The 23,364-nt window shown below is 36.5% G+C and overlaps 1 protein-coding gene across 1 annotated transcript; it reads right to left on the minus strand.

The window, feature by feature from the left end:
- Positions 1–459: 459 nt before the first annotated feature.
- Positions 460–10,170, minus strand: LOC137709057 (protein STRUBBELIG-RECEPTOR FAMILY 5-like). The gene is made up of 21 exons (XM_068448199.1): positions 9,811–10,170; positions 9,260–9,404; positions 8,781–9,041; positions 8,389–8,470; positions 7,703–7,935; positions 6,773–7,040; positions 4,442–4,574; positions 4,282–4,353; positions 4,117–4,182; positions 3,930–4,001; positions 3,777–3,848; positions 3,493–3,564; positions 3,349–3,414; positions 3,126–3,188; positions 2,755–3,053; positions 2,364–2,590; positions 1,985–2,256; positions 1,764–1,884; positions 1,502–1,638; positions 1,255–1,411; positions 460–879 (listed from the first exon to the last, which is right to left on the minus strand). The coding sequence occupies exons 1-21, from the start codon at positions 10,044–10,046 to the stop codon at positions 703–705; spliced, it is 3,231 nt and encodes a 1,076-aa protein (XP_068304300.1). The 5' UTR covers positions 10,047–10,170; the 3' UTR covers positions 460–702.
- Positions 10,171–23,364: the final 13,194 nt, after the last annotated feature.

Here is a 23,364-nt window from a genome sequence, read left to right on the forward strand (position 1 = left end):
AAAATATACAATGACGGATTATAAATGCACCACATTTGCATTATAAAGGCATGTGAGAGGGATTTGCAAATCCTTCTAGCATACGTTTGTAACTTGGTAACAGTCATGCGGTGCATTTCTGCATCGAAAGTTTTATATAGCTTATTGCTTCCACACTCGACTTAAATCCCTTAAACCCAAACAAAGCCTAACAGTCAAATTTCACCAATTTAATACAACCATGGAAAACAAATAGCTTGGAATTGTAACTCAATCTCAAATGTCTCTCAATCCTCAAACAATCAAGAATTGTGAAAATTAAAGTAATTTGAAATTTGTTTAAATTTGATCAAACATTCAACAATTTGAGCTTTTGGGCTAAGCCAAAGATCGGTTGGGTGTTACAGATCAAAATTTTTAAATCAGACTCTAAACATGTTTTACTTTCCTGAATTACCCATTGTACTCCCCCATGATCAATTTCCAATAACTTTTTTTTTCTCAAATCTGCTTCTCCTATAGTGAACAAGCTAGAGTGCCTTGGAGAACTTCAGGGCCCAGAATTCATGAGATTAATTTTGAAGTCGAACTACTTAAAAATATTGGGCAGCCAGAGCAGACTGAGATAAACATTTAAGGGAAATGACTCAATCTGTCTCTCTTTTATACGCTTACATGATATCGATCAAAATGAAAATCATCGTCCCCTTTTCGCCACCATCATCAAAAGTCAGTCAAACGACGAGAAGCTGCCAGATCTTCTCTCCTGCTGCTCATGGCACTGGAGTGACGAGATGCCCCGAGACCAAAATCCTCTCTCATGTTCGCAGCAGAGCTCTGCACTAGCCGCACCAACTGTTGCACCACCTCCGACATTGGTGGCCGAAATTCTGGCTCCCGCTGATGCATGTAAAGGAATAAAAATTAGTCAAGAACAATCTTTTGTTATTTCAAAAATATGAGTAAAGAAGGGGTGAACCAGTACTGTAAAAGCAGTTTTTTTTTTTTTTTTTTTAAGAGAACTTACTGTTTATATACAGTTCGAAAAATGCTATTTATATCACATTTACTACCTACCTTTTTGATGTGACCCACCGCTATTAGAGAAATGTTTAGGATGGTAGTGATCCGTAAATGTGGTATAAATTGCAGTACCATATCCAAATTTAAGTTAAGCCTAACCAGTGGGGTTTAAGGCAACCAAGTCACTATATAGATCCCTTTCTCTATGCGAGTGTGTTTTTGGCTGTGTGGTTACTAGTACGTAGTAATTACCTGAACACAGAGGGCAACGATATCAGCAAACCGTGAGACTGACTTCGGAGGGTAGAGTCCACGCAGTGCAGGGTCCACCATTTGTGACAATGCATCGAGATCATGAAGCTGGGGAGTTGCCCATCGTACAAGGCACTGCTCCGCCGGTGGTTTTGAACTAAAGAGAGGAACCAAACCAGTTTAGAAATGCATGACATCGACAATATTAGCGTGAATGGAAGGGAGAGTAAGATCAAATTTAACATACCTGTCAACAGGCATTCGACCTGTCAATAGTTCCAACATGACTACTCCAAAACTGTAAACATCACTCTTTCCTGTAAACGCTGATGGCTTTGTGCATTCTGGAGCGTTGTATCCCATCCCGAGGTTTTGGCTAGTACGCTGATAAAAAGAAGGAAAAATCACCATCAATGCATGAAAATAATTGTATTCTCTATAGACAGGAAAGCCCGGTTATCTTTATATATGAAAGGTTGCATTTAGTTTTAAGAGTGACGGGAATTAACCTGGTGAAATGTTGCCAAGCCATAGTCGCAAAGACGGGGATTGAGTTCAATGTCAAGAAAAATATTGGATGATTTGATGTTCTTGTGAACTGTGGATGGAGAGCAACCATCATGCAGGTACCTGGAAACAATTTACAAAGAGTTAATTACAATTATTACAAGAAATCCTGGTAAACCAAAATAACTAATTGCTAGATATATGTGTATATATATTCACTTACTCAACAGCCCGGGCAGTGCCTAAAGCGATTCTGACTCTTGTGTTCCAAGTTAGAGGATTACTGTAGTCATCCGACATGTGTAAGAATTCGTGAAGTGAGCCATTCCTGAAGTACTCATAAATCAACATGTTGTGCCCATGTTCTGAACAATAGCCAACAAGCTCAGCGATGTTGGCATGACGAATCTTGGAGATGTTGACGACAATGTCAGAAAATTGTTGCGGCAGTGAGCCTTGAAAAAGTGAGGAATCAATCTTTTTAACTGCCAAAACCTGACACACATATATGGAATAAAATTTTTAGAAACAAAAATTTATTACATTAACTTATAAAGGTTAGCTTGAGAAATAGCAATCATATAGTGATAGTAAAACATTACCTTCCCATCACTATATTTAGCCCTATAGACACGTCCAATGGTGCCCTGCCCAAGAAGGCGAGCTGGTGCAAAGTTAGCAGTAGCAACCTGCAAATCTGCCAAAGCGTAAGCGGTAGCTTTTACAGAGGTGCTTCTTCTGGCAAAGGATTGCAAACGGCCAGACAGTGACTTGAAACCTATTGATGGAGATTTTGAAACAGGCTTTATGTCAATTGAAACGGCAGAATCTGTCACCAGCACATCGTCTAGTTAGTCGAGAGTGATCACGCATTACAACACAAATCAAAGGAGAATCAAGAGACAGAAAAAAGGGGAGAAAGACATTCCAAAGACAATTAATACTGGTTATATATATTTTGCACCAAAAAACATTTCTTAACGAAGAAATTACCTTTGTAGTCAGAAGTCAGTTCTTTAGATAAATCCTTAGATGAATAGATACGAAACGACTTGCGCTGGCTAAGCCTGTCATCATCGAGGAGATGCGAAGTAGAAGAACGTTTTTTTCTTGAAAACAGTGCAATTATAATTGCAAGCAGGAACAATACGGCAAGAGCTATTCCAGCTATGGTAACTCCGGTGACTACAGAAGAGTTGCGGCTGCCACTCTTTTTGCCTGACGCTCTATTACGGTGTGCACCAGGAGGAGAAGGCGGAGATGGTCCAGACGACCAGGAGTTTCCTCCAGACCTTCAATTAGTAAAGTCAGAAAAAATTTCTCAAGCACTACTACCTACATTGATCTTTGAAAGAGATACTCACTTTATGTTTATACCCTTCAAATCGTTGGGGATCCAGCCGGAAAAGCGATTGTTTTCGATATTCCTGCCAGCACAATAATGAATTCATTGTAGCGGGTACATAAGGAAACTCAAAAGTTTTTTTTAATTTCATTAGAAAGGTTTAACAAACAAAACATGCTATAAGGTATTTTACTAAATGAATTTTCGTCTATCTAACAAAAATCTAGATCAAAGACACTTACAATTCCTCGACGGGAGTGTACATAAGCACGTTGATTTGACCGGTTAGTTGATTGTTCTGCAGATACCTGCACAAAGACAAAGGGATTAGCAACCAGGAACCTTGAACACAAAAAAAATATAAATTCAGATTTAATGCTTCTTACAATTTTTTGAGGCTTGAAAGCTTTCCAAAACTCTGAGGCAAGTTGCCAGTCAATGAGTTGTACGATAGATCCCTGCACATGATTTCATGATATACGATTTAGTCACTAAACCTTAATTGAAGTATAGCAGCAAATCTCTGTCTGAACTAAAAAGAGAGTACAAGAGGTAAAGAATCAATTGTCAAATACGAAAGTGATGCTACAACTGATTACATTCTGAATAAATTTCAAGTAATCAAGTTAAAATATGAAAGTGGGACCTTTGATGCAAAGTTAGAACTTACAGCTCTTTGAGTTTAGTAAGTTTGCCAAACATATCACTCAACTGTCCATTGAGCTTGTTACGACCAAGATTTCTGCACTCATCGAAAGAGTGTTTAGAAATAGGAGTGACTTCTTTATAAGATTATGTGAACAAAGGAACATGTTCTACTTACAGAGTTTCAAGGTCAGACATCTGAGATACTGAATATGGTACTGTGTTCGAAAAACCATTTTGAGAAAGATCTCTGCACATCAAGGTTGTGAGATTAGTATTGACAACAATGGAAACATCTCTGCATAGGCGTGCGCACAAACTATAACAGTGTAATAAAATAAGAACTGTTTTTTCTGCAGACTTACATGTACTTTGCATTAGGAGGCAGTTGATAGGGTATATCACCGTTGAGGTTGTTCTTGCTTAAATCACTGTACTATGACGAAGGAATGCACATCCGTCAGTTTATGCACTTTGAAAAGAAAACCGAACAAAAAGAAAAATGCCTATTCTAATGAGCTAAGCATTACAATTTAGTGACCGATGTTAAGCTTGCAAGCTGGTATCCCATTGATCCGCTGAGTCCTAGGTCAGACAAGTCTCTGCAAAAAAATTGAAAGAAAATAGGTTGAACTTGTGAACTCGAGACAAATAACGCGAGTCTGAATGTATGTTAGAAATGAGAAATACATTTGGGTTACAGATGAGCCTGAGCATGTTATCCCTTTCCATGAATCGCCGCAAGGGTCGCCTCCACTTGATTTCCAACCACTTAGTTTAGAACGAGACTGTAAGCTGTTATACATCACATTAAGGGCAGATACTGCAAGATACACAAAAACATCAGACTGTCGATATAAGTAAATATGTAAGTACCTAATTAGCTGAATGCAATTTATCTTCATTGATCGTTTAACGGAATGTAAGCCTATAAGAGGTAAAAGCAACCCCAAAAATTGCTATTAGAAACGTTTCGAGGAAACTAAAAATCTAGAGGCCATTATGAAACGTTTCTAAAGAAAAAGTTCTCGTGCCTTTTCAAGTGATCATATGAGGAACATCTCTCGCGATCTTTTCACCCGATATATGTCGTAATTGTAGTCATCTACTAGCAATGCACAATTAGCATATGTTTCTAAAAAAACTTCTCAGCCTGAAAATGAAATTCTCGTCGTTGCAACATTAAGCCTAAATTTGAAAATCTAAACACAAGAAACTATACACTAACACAAATCAGACCAAAACAAATTTAAGACTTACCATCTTGAGAATTGGTCTTTGAATAAACGCCGGTTGCGAAGAACCCCAATAAAACAACCCACCTCACCAGAATGTTGTGGAAGTGGATCATCCTTTCCCGCACAGAAAATTGAAACCAAACTCAGAAATAAAAATATAAAAAAAATAAAAAATCAAGAAAAAAAAATGTAAAAAATTTGCTGGGTTATGTGGTTTAGATTTGATTCGACATTGATCGATTAAGAAGCTACAAAGAGAGAAAAAGACAACCCTAAATAACATTAAATTTGTTTAAATTTTTTGGTGAATATTGTTGTTATCTCTGGGTTGGTTTTTTTTTTTTCTGAGAGGGATTGAGTTTTGTCTAAATTTAGAGACAACGAGGAAAAGAAATGGTTGAGAAAGACAGCATTTGCAACAGACAGTCTCCAGAGAAACGTGAGGACACAATTTACAGCTCCCAACGTTTTCCGCCCTTTTCAACTGTTTTTCAAAATGTCCAGCTGGATTTCCCATCTTGCCCTTTTCGTATGTAGTATTTCATTTTTGTATATATTATTTACTGTGCAACCGTTATACCCAACTTCTTTTTCTCAACAAAGTAAATCATGTATACACTTGTTGTATGCAAGACAACTATCTTCTCGTATCCAACTTTATCTAACCAACTCTTGTGAGAAGATTATTCTATCCACAAATTTCTTCTTACTAGTGTTTACGTAACTAGAACATGCGCAAACACCTTAATATAGAAGACACGTGCATTACATTACACTCACAAGCAACAACTAGTTCAGGACTCCATTTACATTACCCTCACGAGCAAGATCACGTCTCGCAAGAGATAGATTAGAACCAATAGTTCATTATCTAATTGATTTTTTCGTTCTAATACTCCATCTAAGAGTCATAAGTATTTTTCAAGGCTATTCCTATCTAATGGAACGCTATTGGATCAAATGACAAATACATTATTAAGAAAAAGAAGGCTTTTCCCGGATGAAATGAAAATTGAATTCATGTAACAAGAGAAAGGTTTCCCATTCCTTAGCCAGAAAGATATGTGGCCATGAAACAAGGATTAAGTGGAATAGAATTGATTGGGCAAGAAAGTTGTGAAAACACCTCTTTCTTCCATATTTTGGACCTTAGCTCCATGAAACAATATACCAACTATTGCTGAAACATGGAAGAATCGAAATCTTAGATCAAAACATTGTCTGCAGAAAGTTGACTTTACTAGGATATCAACACATCCTCAGGTTCATAACTAATGGGGAAAATGAAGGATGCAAGTATAATACTCACATACACATACAACCATCTAAGTACAAATACCTTACCCTTTACAACAGTTCCAAGAACTTCAAAAGCAGCTTTGAGTTTATTGCAGATAGGTCTGAGTTTTCATGCAAGAGCGGTGAAATCTTCTACCCGACTGCAGCCGGACAACGTTATAAACTCTTTATCCCGCAAGAGGTCATATAATGACTAGTTGCTGGGACTAGGACATACAAGGTGCGTCGGAGATTCAGAACCAATAAGCCTTTCCTATTGATCATTGTATTGCTAGCGTGGTAAAAGGATGGCAGAAATTTATACAATTTGGAAGGCATGATGTACAATTAAGTTACTACCCCCCACCCTTCTTCCGTTTCTCATTTTTTTGCAGAAGTAGAGCGTAGTAGTTGGTCTCCATGGTAGATGGCCCAGAAATAATCCAGATAAGAAAACATTACTCAGCCCTCCAAAATTAGTTGTGATGGCAACAAGATCATGCACCTGAAATTTCACTGCTTTGACTTGATGAAGCCCCACGCTTACTCCACTTCGCTAAGATGTAAGCAATGGCAACCTTCGCACCCAGGCTAGAGTGACCACGAGACAGGCAGACCACTCCCCCAAGAAGCAGCAGGCCATTGGCTAACAATTTCTTTGAAGGTCTTCTTGACAATTTCCTTCCCTCGCCCGCAATTGGTCTGCAAACAGAAGTTCCTACTGAGGTTGCTTGAGAGGTCATGTCATCCGTGGCTTCTAATACAGGGTGGACCTGTGTGGAGGAGATTTACAATTAGTAACAACCATGCAGATTACAAATATGTAGAAAGTTCAGATATTTTGTATCTCTGAAATTAAAAGAAACCAAGCATGAATAGTAAACTATAGATATCATTCAGAGTTCCTTTTACTCCTGGTTACTGATAGGGGCAGGAAAAGCCCCAGTATGGTCACTATTTATTTCACCACTATAAAACACCAGAGACAGGCATGAGCGGAGTAGTGAGTTAACGCAAACATTCAAATTTTCATCTAGGCTGCACAATGCTATAAACATGTAGTAATATATGCTCCGGATGTAAATAACCTTTTGTAGGTGAAACAAACCCAATATTATCAGCACTCAAGGCCGGTCAGAACCCTTAAGTGAAAAACATGAAACTCTTACCAAACAGCACAATCCTGACAAGATTTACGAAACAAGAATCCCAGATGATATCCAAGTTAGTTGGTAGACAGGTGCTTAGACAACTAAGCATCGAGTGGAACTTGTTTATTACATATGACCAAGAGAATTCATCTACCTCAACTAACACTCTAGAGAAATTAATACAAGAGAAACCAGTCAAGTACCCTGATAAACTGGATGAAGCTCTATCAATAAATGCCTTATATGTACCATGAGTCCAAGATAACCAATGTATATTAAAATTTAAACAATACTAATCCATCAAAGAAAGTTGTCCTGGCCTTTTTAATCAATGTGACAGCAGAAGCAGCAGCCCTTGATTGATGAGAGCTGATTGTAGTATATCTGTTAAGTGCATTGCCCATCTTGCACACATAGCTCCATATGCCCCTAGAAAAAGCCAATTTTGCCATCTCCACATTTAAACCGGCATCTTCTTGATGAAACATCTTGATCTCACAGGCATTAGTATCAGGCACTGTAGCAGATGATTAACACTCATAAAACTATAAACAGTTTTTGTTTCTTAAAATTCAGTCTACCAGAATTTCAGCCAAAGAAACCTTTGTGTAAGTGGTGCTTTTGTGTTTTTCCTGATACGTGCAACTAGCGCCTAAGAAGAAGAAAAATCATTTCTTTATCCACCACAAGTACAGTAAGGAAAACTATTGATCCTTCAGAATATTACTGCTTCATGTTCAGCAGTATAATGCTTAGTAAAGCACATTTCAGCCAAAAAAACAAAATTTAGTTAAGCGTGCTGCTTGAAACACGACTTATAGTCAACAATACACGTTTCTGAACAAATATGAAAGCAGCTCAACCTGGGATGAATTGAAAAATTGAAAGAAAACATAAAAACAAAGGAAATTCTTTTTATTGAAAAGGTAGAACAAAAGAAACAACAAAGTTGGATTCACTGGGATCATACCTTTTCGGATTCGCCAACCAGATCTGAAAGTACTAACACGCACATACTTCTTCTGGCGTGGTGCCAAAGGATGTTCACATTCCTGTATCACCAATTATTGGAAAGCATATCAGGTAATTTATAAAGAATGCAAGAAAGTTCTAGAAGGATGAAGAGCACCAACAGAAAAAGAAAAAAAAAACACTTAATCGTAAAAATACAAAAGTGCATTGTGCTAGAGAAAGAGAGACTGAGAGGGAAGTGCAAAAGATATTATGTGCATCACTGCATATATGATATATCAATTCATTGGATAACACTTGGACCACCGGCTCATGGAAAATCAAAACTTCACACAACTCAATATTGCCTAGATGTAATTTACGTGTAAATTATTTTCCGGGAGCAGTTACCTTGATAAAACAATAAAAGGTGTTATCTTTCCCCTCCCACAATCTCCAAGCTAATACATATTCTCTGGCTGTCAACAGTGGAAACTTTTTTATTGTCCGACCAACTTCAACCCCCTTGTTTTTGTCCATCTGTAACTGCTCATGCTGAATCAGCATCTTATCCCATTGCTTCCTGTAATCATTGTCCATGTAGAAGTCTCTCAGCTTCTCAGGAGAGCAATTCTCAAATATCGTCACGCTCAAGTATGTCAAAGGACTATCCTGAATGCAAGAACAAAGATACAGTACCTCAATTCCATAGCCTTTATTCACTAAAACCAGTAAAGAAAAACAAGGAATCAAGTATTTGTGTGACCTACAGATTCCAGACCAAGAATAGATGCCTGTGGTAAGTTTGGGGTAATGAAACGGTACAAAATCATTTAATAATCAATTCAAAGAATCTGAATCCCACACAAATTAAGCACAAGATGAATGACCTTAGGCTTGCAGCACTTCGCATAGTAGGATAGAATATCATTTCTTTTGTCTATGACCTTTTCCCATTTCTCATTTTCGCCCGTTTTCTCCCCCAAGTTATCAATCAGAAACTTCAAATCTGCATCTGTCACCAGTTCCAAGGTGCTGCAGAAGTAAACAAAACGAACACGTAAGTAACACAATCATAACTTGATCCCACGAAATTGGATTTCTAAAATGTCAATTACCAATCACCCCAAAGTTCTACTATATTTTTAACAAAATTGAAGATGAACAACAAACCCAATGAACATATCCACATCAATAAAATGAAGGAAAACATCAATTTGATCAAAACCCAACTATCATATAACTTAAATTGATCAAAACCAAATACCAAATTGTACAAAAATAAATCGAAACCCAATTGAATAGAGATAAAACCCAACTCAAAAACCAAGTGAACAAAACCCAATCAGCAAAATCTCAGATTTTAACCCAGAAATCACCAAATTAGAGAAAAACAAAACGAACTCAATTGAGCACAGGCAAACCCCAGAAGGAAAATCACCTGTGCGGCGGAATCCGAGACCCAGAAGTGGGGAGATCAGAATCCGATAGACCGACCGGAGAAGCACTGGAGCCAGAGGGTTTTCCAAAGAAGAACCTCTTGGCACAGTGGCAAGCAAAGACGAAGAGCACGGCGACGAGAGTGGCGAAACCGCCATGGATATTTTCGCGCCAAAATTCCTCCGACGACAGTATGCATAGGCCGTGAAATCTGATCGAATCCGCGATTTTGACCATCTCTGTCGATTTGCGATTGATCTCTGGTTCGATAATCGCATAGTTATACAGTCACAAGGAGCTTTGGGGTTGTGGTGCTCTCCTGTTTGTATAAGTCATACAATCACTATGCACGCCTCGGATCGTTGCGCGAACAACTCAAGGCATCGAAGTCACGCAAGGATAGGGGCTAAAATAGTCTTTTCAGTTGGTGGACCTTTTGATTCATATTACTGTTTGACACGTGGCACACTTTGTAGGTTGCAAGGGAAGTAAATAGTGGTCTATCCGAAAGATTTCAATGTAAGGAAAACACAGTCCAATACCTAATTGTATTATAACATTTGGTGTAACGACTTCTAGGTTTATCCTTGCTCCTATCTTAGTTCCATTCCCATTGCCATCCCTTGTTTTCCTTTTTATCAGGGTATGTTGATTAGAGGGGTAATCATGAACGGTAAATTATGAATGAGACTAATGCTAAGGAGACTAAATTTGCAAACAAAATAATGTGTCACCAATGGGAATAAGCACATTTATCAATGTTTAAGTAACAAACCAATCATCAACTTCCATGTCTCTTAGTTTCCAAAACTTTTTTTACAAATTTAATCTTCCTAACATTACCATATGAATAATACTAATTGTTTAGATATGAGAATGATATAATACCGACGGTATGATTCGATACCAGTTATTCAGGTATGATAGTGATCTAATAAATAGTCATTCAAATACGAAAAAATAGTTATAACGTAAAATTCACCTTTTTTTTAATTGCTAAGATAAGTGCCCTTAAAAGATTATTCACGTTCACGATAATCTTTCTTTCTTAGCAAGTTAAAGTTTTAGGAGCTATTATGTTTTAGGGAGTTTTAACGAAAAATCTATAGTACTGTTCACTTTAACGAAAAATTATATTTTTATACTAAAAAGTCAAACCTGGTACTATTCACTTTACCCTTTATTTTGTCCTTATCATTAAAATTCAAAATTTTCAAACACTTTTCATTAGTTTTCCTTATATTTTATGGAGCATTTGACTAATTCACAAGAGATTAGTTTTCAACCACAAAGGATCCCAAATCTTTATGTGACAGCCCAAATTGTCACCTGTCTATGGAAAGCCACAAATCCCAAATGGGATTGCATGTCATCACTCTCTCGTGGATAAGACAGGAAGATGGGCATGGATTGAAAGAAAAAGTTAAATACTTACACAAAAGAACAAAAGTTCTCTTCAAAGAAGGTGTTGCCAATGACAGAAAGTGGATGGAAACAAATAAAAATAATGCTAGAAAGATCAAATTTTTTAAATTAAATTTGTAAATCAAATGATGTAGTTGTTAATGATTGGATTATTACTTGAATGTTGATTAACGTGTTTATTTCACATTGATACCACATCATTTGTTTTCCAAATTTGATTTAAAATTTTAATCTCTTTAACATTGCCCACAAAAAAAGAACACAAAGCGGGCACACAACTTTCAATCGTTCACGGATAATCATCCTACAAAACATCAACGGTTGACATTCTCGGTCTTGCTGAACTTGCACTAGATTTAGAATGTTCATTGACATAACATATAGTGTAGTTAATGCATAAAATAACATGGTGTTCAAAGGACTAAAGTCGAGTTTTGGTCTTACATAAGGCCTTTTACAATGGTTTAAGTGAGTTTGATTTCTATATGTTTGATGCAGCAGTTTGATAGAGTTTAGTTTTATCTATTTTAATTTGCATAAAATAAAATATTAAGGAGTTTTTTGGTATCCTTCTTGGCTTCTGTTTTTTGGTTTTCAAAAATGATGAATGTGTTGGAGGCTTATTTGACTGAAAAATTCAAGGTTCTAAAAAACGCTAGGCGCTAGTCGGGTGGTGGGTTAGCGCCTAGCGCCTAGGCGGGTAGGCGGGGTCTAGGCAAATTTAGGTAAATTTCTTATATATTTTATGAATTAATTAAATTTACTATATCAAATGTAAATAATTATTGACTAATATGCTATTTCTTATAGAAGAACATATATATGTGAATGTTTTATGTACATATATGATATGCTTGCCTAGGAAAATAAAATAAAATATTATCTAAATAATTTATAATTTATATAAGATTTACACACACACAATAAATATCCCAAACTTTTAAAAATATAAAAAGCCCACCCACTCAAACCGTCCACCTCACATGTTCTCTTCACCCTAATTTATATAAGATTTACACCCACACACACACAATAAATATCCCAAACTTTTACAAATATAAAAAGCCCACCCACTCAAACCGTCCACCTCACCTAGTCACCTCTACTCTTTCACATAACCCGTAGGTGGTTTTGATAATTAAAACCATCACAATCCATGGTTTTCATAATTAAAACCATCTGCTTTTGACCTTGGATTTGAGACCACACCCACCTCTGCAAACGAGCTGCAAATAGTGATGTGAAATATTCTAATATTCAAATTAAAATCCTATGATTGTAGTATATGAAAGTAGGGATCGTTTTAGGTCGGGGATTAGAAGGAATGCTAATCAACACAATTAAGACAAAAAAAAAACACTAAAATAGACTTTATAGACTCTAAACTAACTTAAAACACTCAAAACAGCAACAAACACTTAAAAAGACTCAATTTTAGACCTAACAAGTGTTTTGGATTATAATAAACCTTAACTTGACTCAAAAGACTCAAAGAAAACAAATTTTGACTCAAATAACAAGACTAAATGAAAGGGGGATTGTTTTTGAAGAATTTAAAACTTAAAACAAAAACTTTGTAGAAAATACTTTGGAAAAACGAATTTAAATGAAATAAATGGGTGAAAGGCTAGTTAGAGGGTCCTTCTCCACACATGATATATGCATATGAACCAATTTCCAGTTTTTATTCATTTAGACTATGAATGACAACGCCCCAAGTTAGTTGCATCGCACAACTAACCAACAAATTTTCCTTATTTCATTGAATTAGATGGAATACGCATCTAAACCAAATTATCTTTCTCAAGTTCCCTATATGAAACGCATGATAGAGATACATGTCAAAAGTCATTAAGTTCTATGAAAATCATAAGCATTGACAAGGCATTCATCACTATGAAACGCATGAGACTCATACCAAGGATTTACTTAACACGATTGTGACTAGCAACCTCCACTACTTGTGAATATAAGTGAATAACTATTACGTGAAACCCCCTTATACTCTAACATCAAATTCATGCATGCAAATTAAGTGTCGACCCCCAACCCACATACATAAACAAGTTTTAATAACTTAGATAAGCAAATCACATTCATGCCTTAAGAAACAATAACTGGACGTAATCAGTTCATATAAAACATATAATCATGGCTTCGAATTCACCTCTAACTAAAAAGAAGTTAGTTCCACATGTTCGTAAAACAAAGATAATTAAACTTAAACATTAAAAACAAAGATAGAATACACCTAGAAACACTCCAGGTGGCTCCTCCTTCCTTCCTTGCTGCCAACAATGGGGATTTGCGTGAATTTAGGCTCTTGAGGTGTGGTGGATGGTGTGGTGTAAATTTGTGGTAGAGGGTGGTGGTTTTTGAGTGTTGTGGCATCAAGTATTTATAGGGTGAAGGGGAGGCACGAATTTGGGCTGAAAATGAGAGGAATTAGGACCCCAAATCACCAAAGAACAAGGATACTTTCAATTAGATTCCAAGGATGACAAGGAATGGTCCTTGTGGCAGATTCTAGAACTTCTAGAAGGGTTACATGTGGCATAAACTTAATGCACGAAAATAGGGCTTCTAGAACTTGATATTTAGGTGATTTAATGTGAAAAGGAGTCCTCTTGAAGTTGGAATTAAGGTAGGAAAAGATTAGGATAGGATAAGATAAGATAAGGTTGGATAAGGTTTGGATAAGACAAGGAAATTTGGATAAGGTTCCTTATTTCTTGCTCTTTCCTTATCTTCTTTGCATTTGGACTTCTTTCTCCAGATTTTTAGCCTTTCCTAGCATCTCTTGACTTCAATTTCGTCCATCCACATTGCTCCATAGTTAAGCTATCCAATCCATGCCCAAAACTGCTCCAAATAGCCTCAAAATGCACTTTCTTGCTCCTTTTGCCATTAGGACCTAAAAACATACGAAAATAGCTTACAAGACTAAAATAGATAGTAATTAAGTAACTAAATGCAAGGAAACAACATAACTAAGTAGCATAAATATGCTCCTATCAAATTCCCCCACACTTAGCTTTTGCTAGTCCTCGAGCAAAACGAAATAAACAAAACAAACAAAACACAATCTAGACCTTCCAACATGTGCCTCAGGGATTTCCAATGAACATCACACATTAAAGAACACCACATACATAGATTTTAGTTATCCCTACCCTCGAGCATATACTTAACCATAGTTACCACACACTAGCTCCCATTTAATCAATTAAAACATGATTTTGAATGTAGTAACATGCCTTAGAGAATCCCCCAATTCCTCACTGGATACACTCTATTTTCACACAAATTTTCTAACTACACTCCTTACACTAGGTATATGTGAGAAGATTGATGTAAATATGTAAACTAATACTCACATATGTATAATCAAAAAAGGCACTTTCTGGAATTATTAACATGTATATGATCTCATGAATGGAATGCCACTACTTAGACGCGAGAACCAAGGATATCATATGCTCAAACCAATTTTAAACTCCACATATTGAAACACATAACAATCAAGATCGAAGTCTAAGGGTTATAACAGGGCTAGGGTATTGGCTAACAAAGAAAGGTAAGGATAAACAAAAGTTCTTAAAGCAATAGTAAGCAAAGTAATGAAATAAACACTTAGAATTCACTTTTGAATGCAGAAATCAACTTTGAACACCAAGGGAAACTTCACACAAAACTCAGGGTCAAATTCAAACTTTTGGACCCTTTCTTCAACAATCAACACTTGTGAGTTCATTCTCACTTATTTTCAACTCCTTTTTCTTTCTTTTCCTTCTTTTTCACGTTTTTTTTTTTTTTTCCTTTCGTGCCCTATTCTTTTCTTTGGCACATAAATCATCCATCCCCCTAGATTCCCACGAAAATCCTTCCCCCACACTTGTTTTTCTGCAAATTGTAGAACAAAAGGAATTCCCTCTAAGTCATGCTTTACTATACTTTAAGAACAAGGGTATGGATAGTCCTATTCTAGGCTAGGTAAGGATAATATGGTTAACAAAGAAAATTAGGCTAACTAAGGCTCAAAGGGGTTAACATACAATACATATGCAAAGGGTAACGCTTTTTGGCTCTCGTTTTAACTAAACAACTTCATCTTGTTTTATGTTATGCACTCAATTTTATGCTTTGAATGAAATGGGCATGAGTTCTAGTATTTGGAACTATAGTGATGAAACGCATTCTAAATAGCAACCAAGCAAAGAATAATGAGATCATGCAACAACTTTAGAAAACAAGAACATCAAGATTAATAACTCTCCAAAGAATGTTTAGGCTCAAGTCTCTCAGGGTTGTAGCGTTAGTTTGAGTTCCTTCCTTCAAGCATGTTACAAAAGCTGATTTTTTTCCTTTGTGATTACATGTGAATTCGTAAATGTCAACTACAAGTAAGCATAAACCAAAGAGTATATCAAAATTCCATCCATGTTTGTAACTTTCTTTAATAGTCATGCAATTAAAAACCAAATCCTCATCGTTGTGTTGGAAGGTACCCTAAGACACAAAAACAAAAACGACTCTAAAAACAACTCTTTTTGGGTTTTTAAAACACTCTTTTTCGATTTTTTCAAATTTTCGGATTTTTTGTTTAAGACACATAAAAACACTTCAAAATACACTAAAAACACTTAAAAACAGTGAAAAACAACTTTAGAAATGATGGGTGATAAAATCCCGCGAATTTGCATGAAAAACACTTTGTTTACCCCCCCCCCCCCCCAAAACACTTAAACCAAACATTGTCCTCAATGTTTTAAGCATAGACTCACAAACAAACAACCAAATAACACAACTAACAAACACGACAAACATGGCAAAATAAAAGCAATAAAGAGTAGGGTTTAGGAACGCAAATCTGGTTATGGAGCCGGAGATTCCTAGGTCTTCTTTATTTGAATGCATGGGTTGCCTCCCAAGAAGTGCTTACTTTAACGTCTTTCAGCCGGACGATACCTCTCTTTAAACTTCATTGGAGCCCACGGCATGGAATTGATCTTTGAATGGAAGGTGATACTTGAAATGATCCGGTAATGGTTTAAATTCAAGATTGGGTGCCTGAATCATCAACAACATATTAGTATAAAACAAAATTGAAATTCGAGGAGGTGGCTTACCTATGTGCTCCAACATGAACTCAAGAATAAACACCCCTTCGTAAGTTGTAGGACTAGAAAATTCAACTAGATTTGGTGTTTTGAGAGTTATGACTTGTCCCGTGTCATAAAATCCAACTTCTTTGGGAATTGTTGTCTCAAGTATATCCTCTTTAATGAATTCTAGACATTCCCCAATCACTTCTTTCTCTTGAATCATTCTTCTTGTTGTACGAAGTTCTTTGGACAATTCTGGAACTTGATCTCTTTGCACTTTTGGAAAGGCTTCCAAGATGTCTTTTTCACTCTCTTCTTCCTTGGAAATCATGAACCTGCACGGAATAGGGACATTTGGTGGAATGGGATTAGGAAGAATTGAATTTGGGCTTACCTTGGTTGTAGTGGATGGCATAGAGGGCATATAGGGTTGCGGCAAGGATGTTGGAGTTAGGATAGGTTGCGACAAGGGGGGTTCTTCCCTTACTGTGGCCTTGTTATCCTCCTCTTCTTCGAGCAGCAGCTGTTCATCCATATTTTGACTTGGTTTAGACGTCTTGGGTGCATCTCCAACCTTTATGCCACTTTCCAAGGTGATAGATTCAACAATTTCAGCAGTTGAGTCGGATAGTTCACTTTGTTCTTGCATTTGCCCCATGAATTCCTCGATCTCTCCTATTTGATTCTTCAATTCGCTCATCACTTGGGCTTGATTTTTTAATTTCTTGGTTTGATTTTGTACTTCCTGTGCCCAAGAAGTTAGTATTGGAAGAATTTTATCATAATCCAATGACGAACCTGAATTTGGTTGGTATTGTTGTGGGGCAGACTGTGGTGGCTGCATAGGCGTTCTATAGAATTCCTCATATGGCTACCAATATTCTCCTTGTTGAGCTTCATTGGCTTGATTTTGTGAGCCCTGCGCCAAAGAAATTAATTCATCAAGAATTTGAGCACAATCCATTGACGAACCTGAGTTTGGTTGGGCATATTGTATATGAGGTTGTGGTGGCTGCATAGACGTTGAATAGAACTCCTCATATGGCTGCCAATATCCTTTGTTTTGAACTTGTTGAGATTCCCACCACATAGGGTTTGAGTGATCACTCCAATCTAAATTGTACAAGTTAGAAAACAAATTGTTCTGTGATTGATTATGATCTTGATAACCCCAGGTATTGACATTCTCCCAACCTCTTTGTGGACATTGATTTGCTTGATATTCTTGCCTATAAGAAGCACCAAATGTAAGGACACTTTGCATTGTGGGCCCTTCAGCATACTGTGACAACTGAGAAGTAAGATTCACTGTTTGAGCTTGAAGATTAGCAATTGCCATGTCTTGCTTCTCTAGTACCTGAAATCAAAGAAATAAAACTAAATCAAATATCAAAAGAAAAATAAACAAACAAACAGAGGGATTAGCAATTTTACTAATCCCCGGCAACGGCACCAAAATTTGAGGTGAAATATTCTAACACTCAAATTAAAACCCTATGATTGTAGTATATGAAAGTAGGGATCATTTTAGGCCGGGGATTAGAAGGGATGCTAATCAACACAATTAAGACTCAAAAAAACACTAAAATAGACTCTATAGACTCTAAACTAACTTAAAACACTCAAAACAGCAACAAACACTTAAAAAGACTCAATTTTAGACCTAACAAGTGTTTTGGACGAAAATAAACCTTAACTTGACTCAAAAGACTCAAAGAAAACAAATTTTGACTCAAATAACAAGACTAAATGAAAGGGGGATTGTTTTTGACGAATTTAAAACTTAAAACAAAAACTTTGTAGCAAATACTTTGGAAAAACGAATTTAAGTGAAATAAATGGGTGAAAGGCTAGTTAGAGGGTCCTTCTCCACACATGATATATGCATATGAACCAATTTCCAGTTCTTATTCCTTTAGACTATGAATGACAACACCCCAAGTTAGTTGCATCGCACAACTAACCAACAAATTTTCCTTATTTCATTGAATTAGATGGAATACGCATCTAAACCAAATTATCTTTCTCAAGTTCCCTATATGAAACGCATGATAGAGATACATGTCAAAAGTCATTAAGTTCTATGAAAATCATAAGTATTGACAAGGCATTCATCACTATGAAACGCATGAGACTCATACCAAGGATTTACTTAACACGATTGTGACTAGCAACCTCCACTACTTGTGAATATAAGTGAATAACTATTACGTGAAACCCCCTTATACTCTAGCATCAAATTCATGCATGCAAATTAAGTGTCGACCCCCAACCCACATACATAAACAAGTTTTAATAACTTAGATAAGCAAATCACATTCATGCCTTAAGAAACAATAACTGGACGTAATCAGTTCATATAAAACATATAATCATGGCTTCGAATTCACCTCTAACTAAAAAGAAGTTAGTTCCACATGTTCGCAAAACAAAGATAATTAAACTTAAACATTAAAAACAAAGATAGAATACACCTAGAAACACTCCAGGTGGCTCCTCCTTCCTTCCTTGCTGCCAACAATGGGGATTTGCGTGAATTTAGGCTCTTGAGGTGTGGTGGATGGTGTGGTGTAAATTTGTGGTAGAGGGTGGTGGTTTTTGAGTGTTGTGGCATCAAGTATTTATAGGGTGAAGGGGAGGCACGAATTTGGGCTGAAAATGAGAGGAATTAGGACCCCAAATCACCAAAGAACAAGGATACTTTCAATTAGATTCCAAGGATGACAAGGAATGGTCCTTGTGGCAGATTCTAGAACTTCTAGAAGGGTTACATGTGGCATAAACTTAATGCACGAAAATAGGGCTTCTAGAACTTGATATTTAGGTGATTTAATGTGAAAATGAGTCCTCTTTGAAGTTGGAATTAAGGTAGGAAAAGATTAGGATAGGATAAGATAAGATAAGGTTGGATAAGGTTTGGATAAGACAAGGAAATTTGGATAAGGTTCCTTATTTCTTGCTCTTTCCTTATCTTCTTTGCATTTGGACTTCTTTCTCTAGATTTTTAGCCTTTCCTAGCATCTCTTGACTTCAATTTCGTCCATCCACATTGCTCCATAGTTAAGCTATCCAATCTATGCCCAAAACGGCTCCAAATAGCCTCAAAATACACTTTCTTGCTCCTTTTGCCATTAGGACCTAAAAACATACGAAAATAGCTTAAAAGACTAAAATAGATAGTAATTAAGTAACTAAATGCAAGGAAACAACATAACTAAGTAGCATAAATATGCTCCTATCAGATAGTTTCTTAATTAAAACCATCTGAAATGTTTAAGTCTCTCTCTCTCTCTCTCTTTGCGCTTTCCCTTCTTTCATCTTCACAGACAAACTGCAGTTCGTTGGCAGCAATTTTTCTTCCCTCATCTTCAGACAAGCTGCAAAAATTCACCGCGCAGTCTCTCTCTCTCTCTCGTCACACTCTCTCTTCCCTCATCTTCACAGAGACGAGCTACAAAAAATTTCCGGGACTTTGCTGCTACGTACAAGATCGGAAGTTGTAGATTCAAACCGCGTAAACTGCCGCCTAGGGCCGCCTTGTGAGCACCTAGGCGGCTGCCTATGTCCTCCCCGCCTAACTGAACGTTTTGATCTAAATCGGGTCCAAGCTCCGCCGCCTAGTGCCTAGGCCGATTTTTAGAACACTGGAAAAATTATAGAGAGGGAAAGAAGGGTGTAGCTCTAGTGTAGAGGGAGATTTAATGAATTCTAATGTGTGTATTGTCTTACTTCCATTGTTTCTTTATTTACAATACTAGGAAAGGCAAATTCCTTACCCTTTAGGTATTACAACTAACATAGGACACTATCTAAAAGATACTATAGAATTCCAATAGGATTTACACAATCACATTCCTAACTAAATTAGAACTACGACACTCCTTCTTGAGTGTATAAATACTCAAACAAAATGTTGTATCAGGTCTTCAGTGATTAAGTAAGTTCAATTGATGGAGTCGTCAGTACAATAAACGAATGCGAGTCTCAAATGATTCATAACACTGCATTGGTAGTAAAACTCACAAAACCTCGCTATGGTAAAACCTAGTATGAGAGATAAACCCATAGTTTAAGAAGAAACGAGAGAAGTTTGCATTAAGTCAAAACTATATGTCTTCTGGACGCAAGTAGAAAGCTCATAAGGGTACATCTTTAAAACCTAGTCAGTTATCAAAACCTCAAAGGAAAAATGCTCTTAATCGTAGGAAAAAGAGTCCATTAAGATCAAGTGAGTATACTTTTGGATACTTCCTCTGAGTTTGACAAAACTACCAAATGAAAACTACAAGCAATTCAAATCAGACAATTTAAGCATACTAATTTCTTGGACAAGCTTCTAAAAACTAGAATGTGGCAATGACTTGGTAAAGAGATCAGCTAGGTTGTCTTGGAAACATATTTGTTTGACTTCAATCTTCTGATGCTCTTGTTGTTTATATTGAGGCAAATGCCTCAATATCCAAAACTGTTAGTTTGTTATAATAGTAAAGTGTTAGTTGAGATGAGCAGTGGTACAACATGTAATTAGTCATAGTTAGCTAAGCGTATTGTTGTACAAAGTCATGAGCTGTATATATACTCTAGTGTAATAACATTATCAAGTAATGAGAAACATGTTATCCCAATCCAATCTCTCTCTGCATTTCTCCTTCTCTCTCTAATCTGTTTCTTAGTCAAGAAGATATTGGTTTCCACAGTTTATGTGAAAAGAAGAATTTCAGCACAATGTTCTTGGTGTTGTCTTCTTTGTTGTATCCTCCTTAATCTGGTCGATACATGCTGCATTATACTCATAAATCATTGTAGGGATGTCAACGATGAATGAAAACCCGCATGTGCTTCGAATATGTTTCATTAGTTGGGTACTCCACATAATACCGTTTTAGAGGGGTTCCGAGAACCATGAAAAATTTCTCCCTAGTGGTATGGTCATTGTCCAGTGCTGGTATTTTTCCAAAAGTCACGGCGAATTTCTCTTGGAAGTGGAGGATATGTGTTGGGTCGTCTCGATAATACTAATTACTTTTTCATATGTAATATTATATATATTTTTACTTAAAAAGTTCATGTTTTTTTATCGATTTCTCTTTGGTATGCTCAAGCCCTTTATCTTCAAGAGCGTTTTGGTTGTGTATTTTGAGGAGTCCCAACTTAAGGAGGAGGTCATATTTCAAAGACGGAGACATTTTTGCTTTCCATCCTAAATTGGTGATGCTCATCTTTCTATTAATTATCATTAAACTAGTTTAAATTTTGAGATTTGTATAGTAGATAAATGAGATCAAATTCATCTAACGGCAATCGATGAGGTAGTGAACATCACTATTACTTTATAAAGAAATTATTAAGTAATACAGTACTACCACATCAGCATATGATACTTCCACTCAAAATTTGACACACATTTCATTGTTTACAGCTGGACTTAAAAAATTATATTATTATAAAATAAAATAAAACTTAAAGATCCATAACCACCTCCCACCTTCCACCTTCCTCCCGATGATTCGCAACGCCGTCCTTAGCCTCCATTGCTTCACCCCCTGTGATGGGGAGGAACGGACTCGAGATCTTCAAGCTCAGTGATTCAAATCAGAATCTCGCCGAACCCTACCCTGATCCACCTCCTAAAACACCTCGAAATATAGATTCGCCGGATAACCGCAAAATTTCAGAGAAGAAATGGACTCCTCAGCTTGCCATCATCGCCAGTACAGTTTCCGGCGTGGATTTTGAAGCCTTCGCTGGATATTTTTTGTTTTCCAGAGAGGAAGAAAATTCAAGGACTCAACTGGTCATTTACTCTTTTCCACATGTCTAAATATAATTAACGTGTTCACCACCAGGCATTGCCGCGTGCTACTGTACCATACTATAATTTCTTCATTTTAGGATAGCGAGCACAAATATCTACTAGTTTCCATAGTTTTGATTTGGGATTTTGTCACTCCTCTTAGTTTTGATTTGGGATTTTGTCACTCTCCTTAGTTTGTACACATAATATTGGTGGCACATTAGTAGAATTTATGCGCGAGATTGACCCTTCAAGAAAATAGTAAATTGTAGCAATGATTCTTTAACTTTAACTTAATTGGAGTAATAGTCATTTAACTAAAAATTCACTACCATTGATCCTTTAACTCATCAAAACGTGCAACTATAGTCCCTCAACTAAAAATTCATTACCATTGGTCTCTCAACTTTAATCCAATTGGAGAAATGGTACCTGAACTTTAACCTAATTGGACCAATGATCCCTCAATTTAAACCCAATTGTAGCAATGGTCATTCCAACATAAACTCATTTTGACAAAATTCTAACGAAAGTGATGAAAATGACCATAGCTACAAGTTTTGATGAGTTGAGGGACCCCAATTGTAGCAATGGTCCTTCCAACATAACTCATTTTGACAAAATTTTGACGCCGTTGACGAAAAGGACCATAGCTACACATTTTGATGACTTGAAGGATTAATGGTAATGATTTTTTAGTTAAGGGACTATTACTCTAATTTGATTAAAATTGAGGGACCATTACCACAATTTACTCTAAAGAAAATAGGTAAGATCTTGATTGTCTGTTAAAGAAAATGGGTGAGATCCATATCATATTTAGTTAATCTCTTTAAAGAAACGATTATCAGGATTCCATCTAATCAATGGTTTTATGAAATCTATTTGATTTGGTAAAAGTTTACATTGTTTAAAATAGGGACCAAATTATCGATATTTTCGTCAAAATATTTGAAGGGTAGTATTATTTACACATCTCTTTTTACTTCTCACACACCATTGTTATTTTATTTTTTTTTCCATTGTACTTCTTTAATTCATTAGATCTGATCCTACGGCCGCAGAGTGGTAGGGATATGTGAGAGGTAAATGGGTGTGCAGATAATACCACCCTATTCGCAAAATCAAGGATCAATATGGAAATAGGGGTGAAATACAAACTTCACCCTATTTTGACCGGGATATCGGAAAATCCATGAATATCGACGATATTTACCGATCTACTAAGAAA

The sequence above is a fragment of the Pyrus communis genome, chromosome 11 (genome assembly GCF_963583255.1).
Source record: "Pyrus communis chromosome 11, drPyrComm1.1, whole genome shotgun sequence".
Lineage (NCBI taxonomy): Eukaryota > Viridiplantae > Streptophyta > Magnoliopsida > Rosales > Rosaceae > Pyrus > Pyrus communis.

Coding starts and splice junctions, on each gene's coding strand:
- LOC137709057 (XM_068448199.1), bottom strand. CDS start 10,046: ATGGTCAAAATCGCGGATTCGATCAGATTTCACGGCCTATGCATACTG. Junction 8,471..8,780: donor CCTTTTATTGTTTTATCAAG/GTAACTGCTCCC, acceptor TTGGTGATACAG/GAATGTGAACATCCTTTGGC. Junction 4,575..6,772: donor TCAAAGCAGTGAAATTTCAG/GTGCATGATCTT, acceptor TGTATCTTGCAG/TATCTGCCCTTAATGTGATG.